Source organism: Daldinia vernicosa, assembly GCF_022497035.1.
Source record: "Daldinia vernicosa strain CBS 139.73 unplaced genomic scaffold F5Y00scaffold_8, whole genome shotgun sequence".
NCBI lineage: Eukaryota > Fungi > Ascomycota > Sordariomycetes > Xylariales > Hypoxylaceae > Daldinia > Daldinia vernicosa.
This window is the reverse complement of record NW_025953924.1, coordinates 363,627-380,478: the sequence shown is the minus strand read 5'-3', so window position 1 is coordinate 380,478 and position 16,852 is coordinate 363,627. Positions and strand designations below refer to the sequence as shown.

Sequence of the window (16,852 nt, the reverse complement as noted above, 5' to 3'; positions counted from 1 at the left end):
TTTTCCATTGTATCTGCCTTCAAGATGCGTGAGATCATTAGCATCAACGGTATGTTTTCTTATTTTCCCCTCGATAGCACGCGTTTTCCTTCACCGCATAATCCATGTCTCCTTACTGCCGGCACCTTTTGACTTCTAGATTATGGAAACGCGTTTATACTGACTGATTGTTCTGTATATAGTCGGCCAGGCTGGTTGCCAAATTGCCAACGCTTGCTGGGAGGTAAGTCTATTCCCGGTGCGGGATCTTGATGTCGCATATACACTACGCAAATCGGACCTCGACAGCGCCTTTCGCGAAACCGACTCAAGATGGAAATTAAAACTGACCTGCTTTTAGCTCTACTGCCTCGAGCACGGTATTCAGGTATGTTGATTTGAAATCTAATAGACTAAGGACCTGACTGACTCTTATCGTGTAGCCTGATGGATACCTGACCGAAGAGCGCAAGAAGGCGGACCCTGACCAAGGATTCAGCACTTTCTTCTCCGAGACCGGTATGTTTGATATACTTCGTGGATAATGGAAAGTATTCTAACTTCTCGATTCCTTTAGGCCAGGGCAAATACGTCCCTCGCACCATCTACTGCGATCTCGAGCCCAACGTCGTCGACGAGGTTCGAACTGGTACCTACCGCAGCCTTTTTCACCCCGAGCAGATGATCACAGGCAAGGAGGATGCGTCCAACAACTACGCTCGTGGTCACTACACTGTGGGCAAGGAGCTCATCGACCAGGTTTTGGACAGAGTGCGACGTGTTGCTGATAGCTGCGCTGGTCTCCAAGGTTTCTTGGTCTTCCACTCCTTTGGCGGTGGTACTGGCTCTGGTTTCGGTGCCTTGTTGATGGAGCGTCTGTCGGTCGACTATGGTAAGAAGAGCAAGCTGGAGTTCTGCGTCTACCCTGCTCCTCAAACTGCTACCTCGGTCGTCGAGCCATACAACTCTATCCTTACCACACACACCACCCTCGAGCACTCCGACTGCTCCTTCATGGTCGACAACGAAGCTATCTACGATATCTGCCGCCGAAATCTTGGCTTGGAGCGTCCTAACTTCGAGAACCTGAACCGCTTAATCGCCCAAGGTAGGGAATTATCTAATAGTGTTGTATTGCTAGTAGCTAACGTCGTCTAGTTGTGTCTTCTATCACGGCCTCTCTTCGATTCGATGGCTCTCTCAACGTCGATCTTAACGAGTTCCAGACCAATCTGGTGCCGTACCCTCGTATTCACTTTCCCCTGGTTGCTTACGCTCCGGTCATTTCGGCTGCCAAGGCCGCCCACGAGGCCAACTCTGTTCAAGAGATGACCATGTCATGCTTTGAGCCGTATAACCAGATGGTCAAGTGTGATCCCCGTCATGGAAAATACATGGCTACCTGCCTGCTGTACCGAGGAGATGTCGTTCCTAAGGACGCTCACGCAGCTGTAGCTACGCTCAAGACCAAGCGCACCATCCAATTCGTCGACTGGTGCCCAACCGGATTCAAGCTTGGTATCTGCTTCCAGCCTCCCCAGTTCGTTCCCGACGGTGACTTGGCCAAGGTCAACCGTGCCGTCTGCATGCTTTCCAATACGACGGCTATTGCTGAGGCTTGGTCAGCTTTGTCTACCAAGTTCGACCTCATGTATTCCAAGCGCGCTTTCGTCCACTGGTATGTTGGTGAGGGTATGGAAGAAGGTGAATTCTCGGAGGCGCGTGAGGATTTGGCAGCGCTAGAGCGCGACTACGAGGAAGTTGCCACCGATTCCCTAGACGCTGAGGGAGATGCTGAGGCTGAGTACTAAATATGAGGTTACTCATGCTACGTGTCACGGTTAAAGGGCATCTAATATTCTACTCCCTCCGTTGTGTCTGACCGAGGCCTACCGCAATAGTGCCCTATTATACTGAAAGCCTATAATGAGTGCCAGTTATACTTGTGTGGCGGAGAAACGTGGTCCTGTCCGTAGGAATAGTGGTGGAGAGACAGCAGGGCGGCTTTTAATTCGATTGTGAGCCTGGTAGCAAGATTAGTATACACTTTGTACATCCGTCCTATGACTTTTAATAGCAAAAAGTTCACTCGGGCATTCCCCCAAGTGCCTTCGATACCAAAATGAGAAAAATACGTGATTAATTTTCATCATTTCTGCCGCTCCGTTTTCGTGTCGCTTGGTATTATCAGGTATGCAGTGTGACAGACTCCAGACCAATAAGTTGAAGGATGAACTACTGACAATGCCACTCTACTCGTTGGTGACCTTTCACGCTATCCGCGGTTGAACCACCGGTTGGCCAATTATGGCTTCTTTCGATTGCAGCTCGCAGCGGCATGCATGTCTAACTGTCCCCTAAAATGACAGGATCCATATTTGGATGCTGCAGCGCTCTTGATAGGAAGAGGATGTATTAAGCTGGACTGACTCATTACAAAACGTTCGCTTGTACGTCTTCGAGTCTGGTTACAGAATGAATGGCTACCTCCTTTGAATGTACCGGCAGTTGAGATGAGGGAGGAAATTGGAAAGGGGGAGAATAAAGTCCTTCCTTTTTTCCCCTTTATTTCTTTGAGAAATTATAAAATTGATGTATATTCTCATCCTTCTCATCCTTGTTTATAGAATTATTAATGCATCTAGAAATATTGAAATATTATCTAAATACCTGATATTGAGCCGTAGAAATGTGTAGGTATTGGCCTAACGCTCTGCAATGTAAGATGTAATGCGAGAGATATACATATGTACATGTATTATATATGGAGATGCCTACAGTATATGTACCCGGGACCCCGGAGCTTTGAGGAGCTAAGCTAAAAGAAGTGGCCCCGCCTACGTATGTGGTCCTGAGGTAGGGGAGGTAGGGGCAGTAGGGGCAAGGTTACCCTGTACAATAAAGAAAGGTAGACTCCAGACGCCAGCCTCCTACGAAAAAGCGTAGTTAGTTGGAGAAGGAAACCTCAAAAACATTTCCCACTCACCACTTACCTTACCCTTCCTTTCGCCAAACACGGCCAAATCTCCGACCGCTTTTTGTCGCCGAAGCTGTACACTACATGCTTCTTTCGTTATTAGATAGCAATTCTATGCTAACCTGGACGCATCGTTAATTGACTTTTCGTGTGCGCCCGAAACGTTGTTCGATATCCTCAAACGCCGAGCTCTGGTCTTAAATTGAAGCCTGGGTGAGCTCGGCTGCGCAATAATGTCCGCCGAATCTAATGTTGATGCCGGTAAGCTACGGGAACTCCTATCTATATTGCCATGAAGCATTCATCTATCATCGAGATGCTTCTTTCCGTGTGCATGTATCATAACCAGCAGTGTTAACTAACGCATATCGTCTTAACAGCCGCGCCGGCGCTTAACCTAACTCCCGAAGAGAAGCGAGTATATGGCCAACTCTTCAAACAAGCAGACACTGATAATGTCGGCGTTGTGACGGGAGAAGTAGCCGTGAAATTCTTCGAGAAAACAAGGCTAGACTCGCGCGTCCTCGGCGAGGTAAGTTTCCCTTACAGTTCTGAATATCGGATGAATACGCTCGATATAAGAATATGCTAATTTCTTCTCAACGCTGGTAGATCTGGCAAATAGCAGACAAGGAGAATCGTGGCTTTCTAACTCCTGCCGGCTTCGGACTCGTCTTGCGACTCATCGGCCATGCTCAAGCTGCACGCGAACCAACCCCTGAACTAGCCCTTCAGCCAGGCCCCTTACCGCGGTTTGACGGGATTCACATTAGTGCCAACGTCCCCCCTGTCCCACCACCCATACAGGCACAGGGGAGTGGCAGCGGCCCTATACGGATACCACCTCTGACACCCGAGAAGGTCGCCCAGTATGCTGGATTATTTGAGAAACAGAACTTACAGAATGGAGGCATACTACCGGGTGATCAGGCGAAGAGTATATTCGAGAAGTCCGGCCTACCCAACGAAGTTCTAGGACGCATCTGGCAGCTTGCCGATACAGAGCAAAGGGGAGCACTTGTAATGACGGAATTTGTAATCGCAATGCATCTTCTCACTTCCATGAAGTCCGGTACTTTGAGAGGTCTCCCAAATATCCTACCTGCCGCGCTCTACGAAGCTGCTACAAGGCGTGGTTCGATGTCAGGACGGAGCCCTACGACTATGGTCCCGCCGGTACCCGCCATACCACGACAACTGAGCGGACAGGCGCAATTGCGAACGACGAGTCCGCTGGGAAGACCACCGTTTGGTCCTCAGCCTACTGGTGTAGCCCCTCAAACGACTGGAAGCGACTGGATAATCACGCCTGCTGACAAGGCAAGATTCGATCAATTTTACGCTGATTTGGATAAGACGAACAAGGGATTCATCACTGGAGAGGAAGCTGTCCCATTCCTAAGTCAATCTAGCTTGCCTGAGGATGCGTTAGCCCAGATTTGGGATCTTGCGGATATCAATTCAGAAGGCCGGCTGACGAGAGACACATTTGCGGTTGCCATGCACCTTATTCGTCAACAGCGAAGCAGGCGAGATATGCCACTACCTACAACCCTTCCTCCAAATCTCATCCCTCCGTCCCTGCGAAACCAGCAGCCTCGTCCCCCGGTCGGTCCGTCTCCGTTCGACGTCCCAGCTTCCCCAACGCAGCTACCACCTCAACCTCAGCCGATACCTCAACCGATACCCCAGCCGAAATCCGCCATTGATGACCTATTTGGTCTTGACGCTTCCCCTAGCCCTGCTCCACCCCAAATTCCGGTATCAACAGGAGGTTCAGCAGCGAGAGACCCATTCGCGAGTGGACCGCCAGCTTCCCCGCTTCGGGCTTCCCCCACCGCCAATACGTTCAGGCCCTTCGTTCCGTCTTCTTCCTTCGGTAGGACTTTGACTTCTCATGATACCGGAGGGTCGAGCGGTTCCGCTCAGCATCCAAGGGGACCTGCTCCCCCTGTGGCCGCTACGGAAGATCTTCTTGGAGACAATGATCCAGAAATTAGCAAAAAACTCACAAATGAGACAACTGAGTTGGCCAACCTGTCTAACCAGATCGGTTCATTGTCAAAGCAGATGCAACAGGTTCAAGGACAACGTAGCTCGACACAGAATGAGATTAATCAGGCGAGCGAGCAAAAGAAGAACTTTGAACAGCGGCTATCTCAACTACGCGCATTATACGAGAAGGAAGCCCAAGATGTTCGTACTCTGGAAGAACAACTTAGAAGCGTGCGCGAAGAGACCAAAAAGCTTACCAACGAGTTGATCGTAATCGATGGCACCTACAAGGACTTGCAGAACCAGCATCAGCAAATCGCCCAGGCTCTCCAGGCCGATCAACAAGAAAGCGCTGCTCTTAAGCAACGAATCAGCTCTGTCAATACTGAGATTGCGCAGCTGAAACCACAGGTGGAAAAATTAAGGTCAGAAGCTCGGCAACAAAAAGGAATGGTTGCTATTGGCAAGAAGCAGCTTTCTACGGTCGAGGGCGACCGAGACAAGCTAAAGAGCGAAGTAGAGGATCTCACTAAGAGCAACGAGGAGCTTTCCCGTCAGATTAACAGCAACTCCCCAGTGGCAACCTCCGCTCAGGTAGCTAGTCCAGCACCGTCAACTGCCAGCGCAAATAATCCGTTCTTCAGGCGGACTGGAAGTACAGACATAATGGGCACATTCACATCGCCTCCCGTTAAGCCATATGGCGAAAAGTCTTTCAACGATATCTTTGGTGACTTCGGGGCCGAGAGCACTTCAACTCCTCCGGTAACTTCATTTAAACACCAAGATACTGGTGGCTCAACAGCTAGCATTGGATCTTTTGCTACACCGACAAGTTCTACGCCTACTGTGAGTCTCCATTCCACTCCCGCACGCGAGCCCCCCGTCTCAACTGAGTTGTAGCAGCCTAACCCGAGTTTCGCACCCTTTGGCGAGGCGTCCGAGACCCTGTCACCTTCACGTCAAGTTTCTCCCCCCGTTAGTAGGTCTGGTGAAAGCGCCGCAACTCCCTCTGCTTCTGTTTCTACTCCTGCCCCGTTGGAGTCCGCATCCACTGGCCAGAGTTTGGCTTCGGCGTCGGACACCAACCAAAGATGGTCTCCTACGCAAAGCGAAGAGAAATCAAAGGCCCCTGGTGATGGATCTATCCCTGGCTCGTTCCCCGACGAGACCCCCACAGCCCCTGCCCCTACCTCACCTTACGCTAGCAAAAGGGACAGTGACCTATTCGCGAACATGAAAGATTCTGGCAATGCAAAGGTAGACTTTGATTCCGCCTTTGCAAGCATGGGCAGTACTTCGGGTAAGCCTCAGGAGAAGTCGACTCAAGACAACTCCAAGGCATTTTCGACCTTCAACTCAGAGTTCCCCCCTATTTCCGAGCTTGAGAGGGATGATGAGTCGGACTCCGCTAGCGAGGGAAATCGGTTTGACGATGACTTTGCACCCGCATCCCCCGCCGACAAAAAGACCGAGGCCAAGGAGTTCCAGGCTCCGGCTTCTCCGGCAGCCTCAAAGTCTAGCACTGCCGTAACCGACGGCCCAGCCGCAGACAGTGTAACTTCCGCGTCTCATGCTTCCCACGCGTCCAAGTATGACCTTCAATTTCCAATGCATTGACCATTCAAAGCTCATAATGACGCTAATATCGGATCAAGTGACCTACCAAATTTCCCTGAGCCGCCGAGAGCTTCTTCATCTTTCTCTTCTCCATCAGGGACCGGGGAATCCTTTACCCCTACTCCAACTACAGTAACAAATACAGCCACCACTGCACATAAGAATGCATTCGACGACCCCGATGACGATTTCGCCGACCTCGAAGACGCTAAAGAGGGTTCGGCAGACGATGAGTTTGCTAACCTATCCAGATCAAATCTTGACGACTTCAATCCTGTGTTTGACAGCAGTCCGCCGCCAAGCCAGCCCAAGAGCGAATCGACTAATGCTTCAAATGCATTTGGCATTGACAGCAGCTACGATTTCGGTACAGTCTCATCTACATCGGGTGCTGCTACTGGTGCCGGTCCAAGTAATAATGCGAATACCTCCTTCTCCGGCCAAGCCCCCGCAGCACCAAACAACCAAGACTGGGAAGCTCTTTTCTCTAGTTTCGACTCGCCGAGCGACCTTCCCGCAAAAAGCAACGAAGATAACAAGAGTCCCGTTCAAAGCCAAAGCTCAGGTAGGCCCAGCACCGCAGGAAGGGCATTGAGTGACGAAGGAAAACATGATGATCCTATCGTTAAGAACCTTACTGGTATGGGCTACTCGAGGACGGACGCGGTGAATGCCTTAGAGAAGTACGACTATAATCTCGAGCGGGTAAGCTGATATTTCGACACTGTCTTGCGTGGAACTGGGGGGCACTAACCCACTACCTAGGCTGCAAACCACCTCGCTAACCAGTCCTAAACCTAGGTCTAGCATGTTAACACCCAATTTTGAGGCAGAAGATGGATGATTCTTTGTTTTTATTCGTGAGATACCTCATTTGTATAGGCGCGGAGTGTGTGGGGACCTTTGGAAGTTTGTCAAAATGAACTTAAGCTAAGATGTGAGGCTCAATATGGAGGAGCCAACAAGGCCTGGCAAGTTTGACAGAAGGGCCGATGACTAATGTATAGTTCTGTATGTAATTCTTTGTCGTGAATACCTATACGCTGCCTCTACAGGTCAGATACGGTTTATTTTTAACGATCTACTACTTTTAACCCTCGCATTATACTTGAAAGCATATCGAATAGCATTTATTAGGTAACCCCCGTGATTATTAGCTATACAGGTACCTAACCCATCAGGTTAGTCCGTCTAATATTTCCCTCTAGTGAACAGCGGCGTTGGAATAAGCCGGGGGAGGCATCACCAACTGTTCGTTTCCGCTTTTCATCCCCTTTTCTTCGTCGTCGATTTTCCTATAGAAGCTGCCGCCTACCTTCTTTGTATCACTGTCCGTCTTACTTCGTATCTTCCGGAAAACCCATACGAATACCTGAATTCCCGTCGCATACCTGAAGGCCTTCCAGGCCAAGCGGCCAAATAGACGTAGGCCAAAACGCGGGCGTTCGCTTGGATGTATGCTTTTGTAATCTTTCGTCCGGAGTTAGTTACGTTGATATATCTACGTAGGCTGAAGACTGCTCAGGAGCAATCGAGATAGGGTGAGTGGGATCAGTACCTTTTCGGTAGAAGTACACGAACAGTATGGTGTAGGCAATTAACCATAGAATGCTCAGGACAATGATGAGCCATATCCACCACGCGATAGAAGAACCTCCTCCTCCGCCGCTGCTATGGATACCGCCCTTATGTCTGAATCCGCTGCCGCCCTTGGGGACACGAGTTTCGAGGATATTATCCATGGGCGTTTATATATGCTTTGGGCTGCGACTACGTGTGCCGATTAGGTATAGTATAGAGTAGCAAGTGTAGCTCGTTTCAATTGATAGGTTGTGTACGTAGGGTATGTATGTATGTAGGGTTGAGATGAGATGAGATAGCAGATGAGGTTTACAACGAGGTAGTCATGGCAGAAGAAGGGCGGTGGGTGGCCGCCTGCGAATTAATAATTAATATCGATCCCATCGTGGAGGAAGTAAGCCTTGCAGTTCACCCAACCAGAAATCACCACGAACAGGTAGCCACCGGTTCCGGGACCTGGGAGGTTTCATTCATCCCTCACTTCGCTGCATAGCCAATCCAGGATTATGATGAGCTGCTGCGCCTCGCAGAACCCATTGGGTGTGTAAGCGCGCCCGCCGTTTCCCGTTTCTTGGCGGCGGATTTCAGCCACCTTCGCGGTAATAGGAAGGAGGTAACATACGATGGGCGGGACTCTTATGTTATGATCTTGTCGAATTGGAGAATCCTACTGGTCTCTCCCCTGGGATTTTGTATGTATGTAAGTCGTGGCATACTTGAGAATGTTGGGCGTCGTAATGACGGGCCATAGGCCGGTATGTAAGTCGGGAGCAGCAAGATGGTATATCAATTACCAAAATTATTAATGACATTTTGCTGTCTTATAGAAGCAACTTATAGTGAAAAATGTTCGCCCAGATTTAAAAGCCTTGGGGCTATTGCGGGATCAGCAGAAGAGGAGTAAGGTTGTCAAAAGGGCGATGATATGTGAGGTCATTGAATAATATTCAGCCGTCAATTTGACACGTTTGTTGTACGATGTGGTTATAGGATGTGGTTACACGTCGAAGAGGCAATGAATGACAAGTCAGCTTAACATATATGTACTAAGCTCACTTCTCTTGAGATCTGATAGGAAACGATCAACACGGCTGAAGAATATTTTACTACTAGGTTAAGTAAGTATCTAAATTTTATAACTGAAGATAAGTCTTTAACATCGTAACCATCTCATTATTACCGTCATCTTCATCGTCCTCGTCCTCTTCGGTGCCACTACCTCTCGCCGCTTGCATCACCCCCTCCGTAATCTCAACACCATACCCTCCGTTCAAAATAAGCGCCATATCAGACGCCGCATCCCATCCCTTGCGGCTCGCCACCGTCTTCAGCACCGCCTCGGTGATAGGGACGTGTCGTCCACACTTTAGAAGAGCCCTCATGCTCCCCCCTGAAGACCGAGCAGCAGCGATAACAACGTCTTCCGTAATTTGGTAGTCCTCATCGCACTCGAGCAAGAATTCGAACATCTCCTGCGTATACGAATCGTTCCCGGCTGCGATTTCGAGAACATCCCCGACGTCGAGATCGTCTTGATACTCCAGCAGGATTTTGGTTACGTGTCTACGTCGCCAATCGGTTCCCGCTGCTAGTTTTACCATGTCCTCCGTAACGCCGACGCGAGCTCTATCTAGCAATTTGCTAAACTTGGAAGTAAAGACGCTCGAGCCTACGTGTCGACCAAACAGATTCGGATTCCCGATTGCGGCCGTGAGGACAGCCTCTGTGATGGGACATCTTTTATCGTAATCTAGTAGCGTCGGGAAAATCTCCGTAACGTGGCGATTCGTAGCTGCTAGCTTGAGGATATCCGGCGTGATGGTGATCCTTCTTCCTGACCTTAGTAAGACTAATAACGTCGAGAAGTCGTGGATAGCTTCTTTCACTACCGCTTCCGAAATTCTCGAGTTGGCGTCGCTGCGGTCCAGCCATACTTTCAAGAGCTTTGAGTTACCATTGAAAACGGCTGCTTTAAGCATAGACTCGGATATTTTAATGTTTGGATCATGTTCCAAAAGCAGTGCGAAAACTCTTACGCCCCTTTTCTTATTCCTGGCTACAGCTTCCATGACACCATCTCCGATCGGTGCAGCCCCGCCGTAGTATAGCAGTGCTTCGACGAGTTCATCTCCGAACTCTGAATTCCCGGCCGCCGCTTCCAGAACCGTATCTTCAATATGTAAATCGAGTATTCCGGCCAAAAGCAGAGGTACGAGTTCATTCCCGAGGGATTTGTTAGCTGCTGCGGCCGCCACAACTCGCGGCGTGATTTTTATCCCTTCTATATGCCGTATAAGGAAGCTGACTATCTTAGTTCCGCGGCCGTTGTTTTGTGCTGCGGCCACCAGGCTGTCTTCGCTGATGGCGATGTTGGGGTCGTGATTGAACAGCGCTTCGATAAACTCGTCGCCGTGAAACTCGTCGCTGACGGCATCCGAAATGATAGCTTCTGGGATGGGGATATCCGGCCGGCGTTTGAGAATATTGATGAGGTCGTCTAGTAACCAGCCGCTTTTTGCTGCGCTGACTAGTACCCCCTCCGTAATGTTCACGCTGTTCCCTAAAGCCCGAAAGAGGTACTCGAAAATCATCGGGCCCTTGTGCTTGTTCGACGCAACAGCACAGAGGATCTCTTCGGAGAGGACAATGTTCGCTTTGGTGTGCTCTACCAAAGTCTTCATTATTTGGTGTCCGTCGACCGAGTTCCGAGCCGCCCCTAGGAGTACGCTCTGGGTTATAGGAATATCCTCTTTAGAATGCAATACTGTTGACATGGACTCTTCACGGCCGCTCGAAGCGAGGGCGACGATATCCTCGATCCCGGGGGGATGGTCTACTCCGGCGAGCAAATACTTCAGCATCTCGCTGGAACACCCCATTGCTGATCTATACGTCTCTATATCTGCCGGGAGTCTACCATAGTGATTCTTCAAGGCTTTTAGGACTTCAACTCCAAACTGCCTATTTTTCGTGGCGCACGTCGTCATGTCCGGTGTAATGACCATATTGTCGTAATTCCGTAGGATGAGTGTTATCACCCGCCCGCTACTATAAGTTATGGCCGCCTTGACTAGCCCGGCAGTCACTTCCACCGGTTCCCTCCCGTTCAGCAGTTCCATTACCACTTCGTAGGAGTCGTATATGCATGCGGCTTTAAGACCCTTTCTTCTCAGGGCCCGTCGTGCAGCGAAGTCAGTAGCCTCTCGTGTCAAGGCAAGCTCGAGAATGTCGTTGAGATTGAAAACGCAGGCAGCAATGAAGGCATGGGCTAAATGGTTGAAAGAAGTAGCGAGTCTGTCTTGCGCTTCGTAAAGGGAAAGATAGTATTTCCCTATATTCTTTCTGTCAAGTGCCTTCAAAGGCTGTTCGCAAAAGCTGCGAAGTAGGTCATGAAGTCCCTGGCGTCTTCTGTTATCAGGCCCGGCACGAGAGCAGTGGGAGAGTGCTGCCAATTGAATATAGGACCCAAGTGACCCATTGAGTATTCCTCGGCGGTATATATACCACAGGCAAATCTCCGCGACGAAACCATGACATGTTTCGTAGACAAACTCGTCATTGCAATACTCTGAATTCATAAGATACTCTTTGACGGAGTTATGAGAAAACCTTACAAATCCACTATAGTCCGTAAATAAAATCAAATTACTGCATAGCCGCATAATCTGGTTTAAGTCGATGGTTTCGTGCCGTTCGTAGGATCCTGTCGTCAGCATGCGCTCGTGGGAAAGGGTTACCGCCTCGAACAGCTCCCCCGACGTTAAAGGGAGTAGAGAACATAGAACCCATTTAAGAGCATAGGTTATAATACTGCGGGCATTCTGGCGGCGCTTTTTCAGTATGCGATCGTACGCTTCGTTTAGTTTCGCCATTTGGTCTTTGGAGTGTCCGGTTATGGACTGCCCCTTTTCTAGATTTCGCAGTTCGCTTTCTACGTCTTCTTCTAATTCAAATGGAAAACTCTCGTCGAAGAATATTTCAACTTGTAACTCGACCCAACGGAACCTAGTCGATATATTAGAAGAATGACTTAGTAGATACCTTAGGTACGTATTGAAAATGAGTACTAACACTCCCTGTGCATACTGACTTAATGCGCGTTTGAACCTATCCTTGAAACCCATACGAATCCAGCCAGGAGGAGTGTTACGTCGTGAGTCGATCTCTTTATTGATATAATGTTCTAAATCCATGCGGGTTGTGTTTTCCTCGATTGTCAGACGTTGGAGATTCGTAAACACGTCGTCGAGTCCCATATGAAGACGGCTCGATAGGAATAGCTTTATTTTGTTCGAGGACCCTTCCTGTACGTTTTTGAAGGTATCAAGTACATGGCGAGACGCAGGACATTCATCTAGTGCATCGATAATAATGACTATCTCTGGATGAGCGCGACAGAGTTCGAGTATTAACTTAGAATCGTCCTTATCAAGAACTAGCTGCTGAGCTCGGCCCCTGGAGTTATATCTCTCTGTAATACATTGCTGAACTGAGACGCCATTCGCCGAAAATGCAAGTTGAAGAATAAGTGAGCGAAGCATAAAGTTGAAGTCGTGGTCTATAGAGCAGTAGACATAGACAACTTTTCGTGGTCTTCGTAGGCGATTATCTTTGTAGAACCACTCGATAACCTCGGAACTGTACCAAAGTCGATTAGCACCTTGCCGTTTCGGTAGTATGCAAGGCGGATGGAAATAGGGGCTATCTCACCTCACGGATGTTTTGCCTGTGCCCACTGCATGTCGGACGTTAGTATATCAGGAGATAGGTATACTAAATATCCAGCCGTCTCATAACTCACCTCCACCACGCAGCCAGAATGTCGACTGAGTGCATTCTTGGATGTCGCTCCAGGCCACGAATTCGGGCGATTCAATGAGCCACTTTCCTATATTATCATAGGCGCGGAGTTTATCTCTCGCTCGTTCGTGATCTACTCGATGCTTGAAAATACGCGCAGGGTCATCAGATCCCATTATCCATCTTGCAATCGGCTCTATGGGGAATAACCTGTTTAACTCATGATTATTTATAAAAAGGTAGGTAGTCTAAGTCGGCTTACCAGACTGTTGCTGTAGGATCGATTTAACATTTTGTATAGCTGAGCAAATCTTCACATAAAGATCGTCCTTTCTCGTCTTGCATTTATTTAGGCCGGAGTGGTCCGTATTTACTGGTATATGCTTCCCGATATCAAGAGTAGCTGATTGAGGTCCTACAATCTAACAATAAAGTTAGTCTTCATAAGTCGGAAAATACTGTAAATACGCACTACACCAAGCGACACGCCATAGCGGAACGTCGGTAGCGTTTCGTAGAATGAATACACAAGTAGTGGTTTCTGGTTAATGATGGATGTTACGGCAGCAGAAAAATCCCTCTTTAAGTCTAGGAGCGCTGAGCTACCGTGGCTCAACAGCTTCAACAATGTAGTATCGGACCCAGAGAGAATGGTTAGTCGAGCAAGAATCTCACCGATCCAAGAAACAGTAGATCCTTGATGAGGCGTCCCTAAGAAGAGAATGCCTGCAGTATCGCGACTGATGTCTCCGAAACGCGAGTCTGAATGCGCCGAGTGAATAGCCTTTGGAAATATGAGCGGAATGTAGATAAAGTAGAGTACTTGGACTTAGGCACATACATATTTCACTAGGATCCCGCCAAAGCTGTGACCGATGAAGAGAATAGGGGGCGTTTTCTGTGAGTGACTGGTTAGATACTCTTTACTCTAAGAAAAGCGTACGTAGGGTTGAACCTTCGTCTTCTCCCTGAACTCCGAGAGTGTCTCTAGAAATGTAAGAGCCTTCTGCGACGCTGTTGACAGCGAGGCGTCCACGAACCAATCGGCATTGTAACTATATGAGAGGATCCTGACGTTCTTGAAATCTTTCTTTAGGAAGTCATCATGCTCAAGCCAATTAATTCCTACTTCATCTTCTTCTGGTACCCCGGTAGAGTTAGGGGGGGCGTTGGCCTTCCAGCTGTAATAGGGATGCGCGCCTAGGCCATGTACAGCTACTATACTTAACTCTACTATCAGATCTATATACTCGATAACCGGCTGGCAACTCCACTTAGGTACTTACTCTAGATGCACCTCTTCATAATCGGCAAAGACGGTAATTCTATCAAGAGCTTCTCGCGGCTCGCGACGTGACGTCACGTATCGGTAGAGATATCTATGCGCTCCTACGACGCATAGGATTGTAGAAAGAACGAAGAGAATTAACCGCAATATAAAAGAGTGTTGAAGGTTTAGAAGCTCCGGCGATATCATATCGACGGGTCTGGCGGGGATACCAGCATGGAGATGGTCGCGTGGTATTTATGAGAGTATATGAAGTCTGACATGGGCGAAGGGAATTGGGCGCATATTAGAGGTTCTAATTAGCGACTATGTGCATACACTATTACTCCTTCAATCGAAGATCCCGCCGCTTTTCGGCCCCCAAATAAATCATGGATGCTTCATCATCTGGAAGACACCGGGATAAACCAATCACAAAGGGGGATTAATCGAACCCTGGACTCACGAAACTATTAAAGAGAAAAGAGATATAAGTGTAGCATACCCATAAGTATTGCAATTTTCAATGAAAGTCCGCGTACCTCTGGACTATTGGTTCCCCAGGTACAAGCGGAAGTGGCATTGTTCTAGGAACTACTATAGGATCCCAACCCTGTTCGTCTACTAATATGCTGTCATTTTTCTCTTTTGCATAGCGGTGATATGCTGCGACACCAGCCTCATTCCCCGTAGCGCTGATGTAAGAAAGCCATACCTCTCCATCCATAGTATCCAAGCCTTCGGTACCCTCCACGATGGTGCGATTCCAATGATAACTCGAGGTAACGTTTTGCCTTGTTTCTAGACTTTCAGATCCAATAGACGTCCCCGTTAAGAAAGACAGCATAGAAATGCCATCTAATAGTTTACTTCGGTCGGCCATGCAAAAGACGGACCCGGGATTCGAAGTCGCCCCTGAAGAGGCTACATCGTATGCGCTGAAAAGATTAAGGGGATACGTGTAGTGCGAGACAACATTAGAAGTCGAGTCCGAATAACTCCCTGATGAAACCATAGCAAGCGACTGGTTGAACGCCAAGTCCGTCATGTTCTGGATATTGGAAAACGAAAGGCTCTGCGTCCAGGCTACCTCGCGGGCGATATTCCCGTTTTCAACGATTGAAGACACCGTTATATTCCGACTTGCTATCAAGGAGAAGTAAAGTGAGGTATTGGTCGCAGTACCATTCTCGGAAATAGCAGTGCCAACAACGGGGTGGAAGTCAAAGGATGGCGCTGCTATGTTGCTCTCGAAGTTCCGCATGACTGTCTGCTCTATCGTATCGTCGAGCCAGACAAAGACAGATCCCGAAACCCACCAGTTCTCGCCTACGGGCCCAATGCTGTCTTCTGCAGAAGTATCGAAACCCACGACGCGTACTTGGAAAGTATGTGGTTGACCGTCGGTTATCAATCCCAGCCAAGGGGAGATGTCGATCTCAAACGACGGGAGCTCAAAGGCATCGATGCCAACGATAGGCCTCCACGCCCCCGGGTCTACCCCGCCAGTGAAAAGGATTGGGAATGGCCAGGACACACCCGCAAGTTGACCGTCTATAAGTACCTGGACTTCGCGAAACGGACTGTAGCCATATAACCACCCCTCGTTGCCCGGGAACGTGCTCACGTACTCTGACGGTACATTGGTGAACCAGAATTCCTCTGCGCCATTCCCGGAAGCCGTAACCGAAACGACGGCATTCTTGGCGTTTCTCGGAATAGTCAAGCTGACTGAGCCAGTATCGCCTGGGAGCGAGAATAGCGAAGTGGTGTTGTTCGACGACGACCGTGTCGAAATGGGGTAGATGTGCTGTGCCGAGTGGAATCCTGCCGCGTATTTATCGTCGTAGTAGAGCGCTTCTAAAGTGACGTTGAAAAAGCCCGTGTACCTATCTCCGTCGACTAGGTTGCCAAGATCGAGGATTATCTTCTGACCCCGGGTGAGGAGCGGATGCCATATGGTCATATCCTTTTGGAACGACCAATGAATGCCCGACTGAATCGGCATGGCGGTAGAAGTCCTCCAGACTTCGATATCGCCTAGCCATAGCGTGGCGAGCCTGTCATATTGGCGCCCGCTAGAAACAACGCTCAAATTAAAAATGGCGGTTGTGAAGTTGCAGCCGCTAGGCGGTAAGTAGGTCCCTACATAAGGGGCTCCGTAACTGTTGCCGAAATCATGTTCGAATAAAAACTGGCGGCATGCTGGTCTATCGAAAGTTGATCTGGGAGGTGGTGCGGCCTGGAAAACTTCAAGCACGCCTTGGCACAAGCCTCCCCATGCGAACAGGGTAGTGATATAAGTGAACCTCATACCTGTCGGCGCCTTAGGTATTCAATCTATAAGTGGGCACTTCATATACTAGACCTAGAGGCGTAGAACAAGATTTAAGTCGAACCGGGGACATTTCGCTGATATATCAGGGTCTGATAATGCTTGATGAATAGATCCAAAAAGGAAAGTAACATTGAGAACTGCGGAGCAGCACCGGGTATCTTTTAAGTATATATAAATCATACTGCAACCGCATAACGCTGCGGCATACAGTTACATAAGTTCATTAGGTAGACATAATGATAATAGACGCGAGCACCAAGCCGCATCTTTAGGCCTTTGACTTGAGGCCAATATC

The 16,852-nt window shown here is 48.9% G+C and overlaps 5 protein-coding genes across 5 annotated transcripts; 2 read left to right on the top strand and 3 right to left on the bottom strand.

The window, feature by feature from the left end:
* Positions 1-24: 24 nt before the first annotated feature.
* On the top strand, positions 25-1,790 carry F5Y00DRAFT_258963 (tubulin alpha-B chain; the record flags this gene model as incomplete). Its single annotated transcript, XM_048010796.1, has 6 exons — positions 25-49; positions 183-223; positions 341-367; positions 423-498; positions 557-1,087; positions 1,138-1,790. The coding sequence occupies 6 exons, from the start codon at positions 25-27 to the stop codon at positions 1,788-1,790; spliced, it is 1,353 nt and encodes a 450-aa protein (XP_047867935.1).
* A 1,053-nt stretch (positions 1,791-2,843) lies between these two features.
* On the top strand, positions 2,844-7,671 carry F5Y00DRAFT_228386 (uncharacterized protein). The gene is made up of 6 exons (XM_048006623.1): positions 2,844-3,217; positions 3,337-3,488; positions 3,569-5,800; positions 5,855-6,543; positions 6,610-7,276; positions 7,337-7,671. Exons 1-6 carry the CDS (start codon positions 3,190-3,192, stop codon positions 7,364-7,366), a joined length of 3,798 nt encoding a protein of 1,265 aa, XP_047867934.1. The 5' UTR covers positions 2,844-3,189; the 3' UTR covers positions 7,367-7,671.
* A 42-nt stretch (positions 7,672-7,713) lies between these two features.
* F5Y00DRAFT_205024 (uncharacterized protein) lies at positions 7,714-8,628 on the bottom strand. The gene is made up of 2 exons (XM_048005419.1): positions 8,130-8,628; positions 7,714-8,041 (listed from the first exon to the last, which is right to left on the bottom strand). The coding sequence occupies exons 1-2, from the start codon at positions 8,311-8,313 to the stop codon at positions 7,776-7,778; spliced, it is 450 nt and encodes a 149-aa protein (XP_047867933.1). The 5' UTR covers positions 8,314-8,628; the 3' UTR covers positions 7,714-7,775.
* A 657-nt stretch (positions 8,629-9,285) lies between these two features.
* Positions 9,286-14,429, bottom strand: F5Y00DRAFT_274251 (uncharacterized protein; the record flags this gene model as incomplete). The annotated part of the gene is made up of 9 exons (XM_048013325.1): positions 9,286-12,157; positions 12,224-12,790; positions 12,863-12,887; positions 12,954-13,148; positions 13,215-13,374; positions 13,425-13,736; positions 13,794-13,850; positions 13,908-14,175; positions 14,239-14,429. The coding sequence occupies 9 exons, from the start codon at positions 14,427-14,429 to the stop codon at positions 9,286-9,288; spliced, it is 4,647 nt and encodes a 1,548-aa protein (XP_047867932.1).
* A 313-nt stretch (positions 14,430-14,742) lies between these two features.
* Positions 14,743-16,533, bottom strand: F5Y00DRAFT_274250 (uncharacterized protein; the record flags this gene model as incomplete). The annotated part of the gene is made up of 1 exon (XM_048013324.1): positions 14,743-16,533. The coding sequence occupies one exon, from the start codon at positions 16,531-16,533 to the stop codon at positions 14,743-14,745; it is 1,791 nt and encodes a 596-aa protein (XP_047867931.1).
* Between the last annotated feature and the right edge of the window lie 319 nt (positions 16,534-16,852).

Bases quoted from the DNA above. Each gene is read 5' to 3' on its own strand.
- F5Y00DRAFT_228386 (XM_048006623.1), top strand. From the start codon at position 3,190: ATGTCCGCCGAATCTAATGTTGATGCCG. The intron at 3,218-3,336 runs GTAAGCTACGGG...TCGTCTTAACAG, and splicing joins CGAATCTAATGTTGATGCCG to CCGCGCCGGCGCTTAACCTA. The intron at 3,489-3,568 runs GTAAGTTTCCCT...CAACGCTGGTAG, and splicing joins ACTCGCGCGTCCTCGGCGAG to ATCTGGCAAATAGCAGACAA.
- F5Y00DRAFT_205024 (XM_048005419.1), bottom strand. From the start codon at position 8,313: ATGGATAATATCCTCGAAACTCGTGTCCCCAAGGGCGGCAGCGGATTC. The intron at 8,042-8,129 runs GTACTGATCCCA...TCCGGACGAAAG, and splicing joins CGTGTACTTCTACCGAAAAG to ATTACAAAAGCATACATCCA.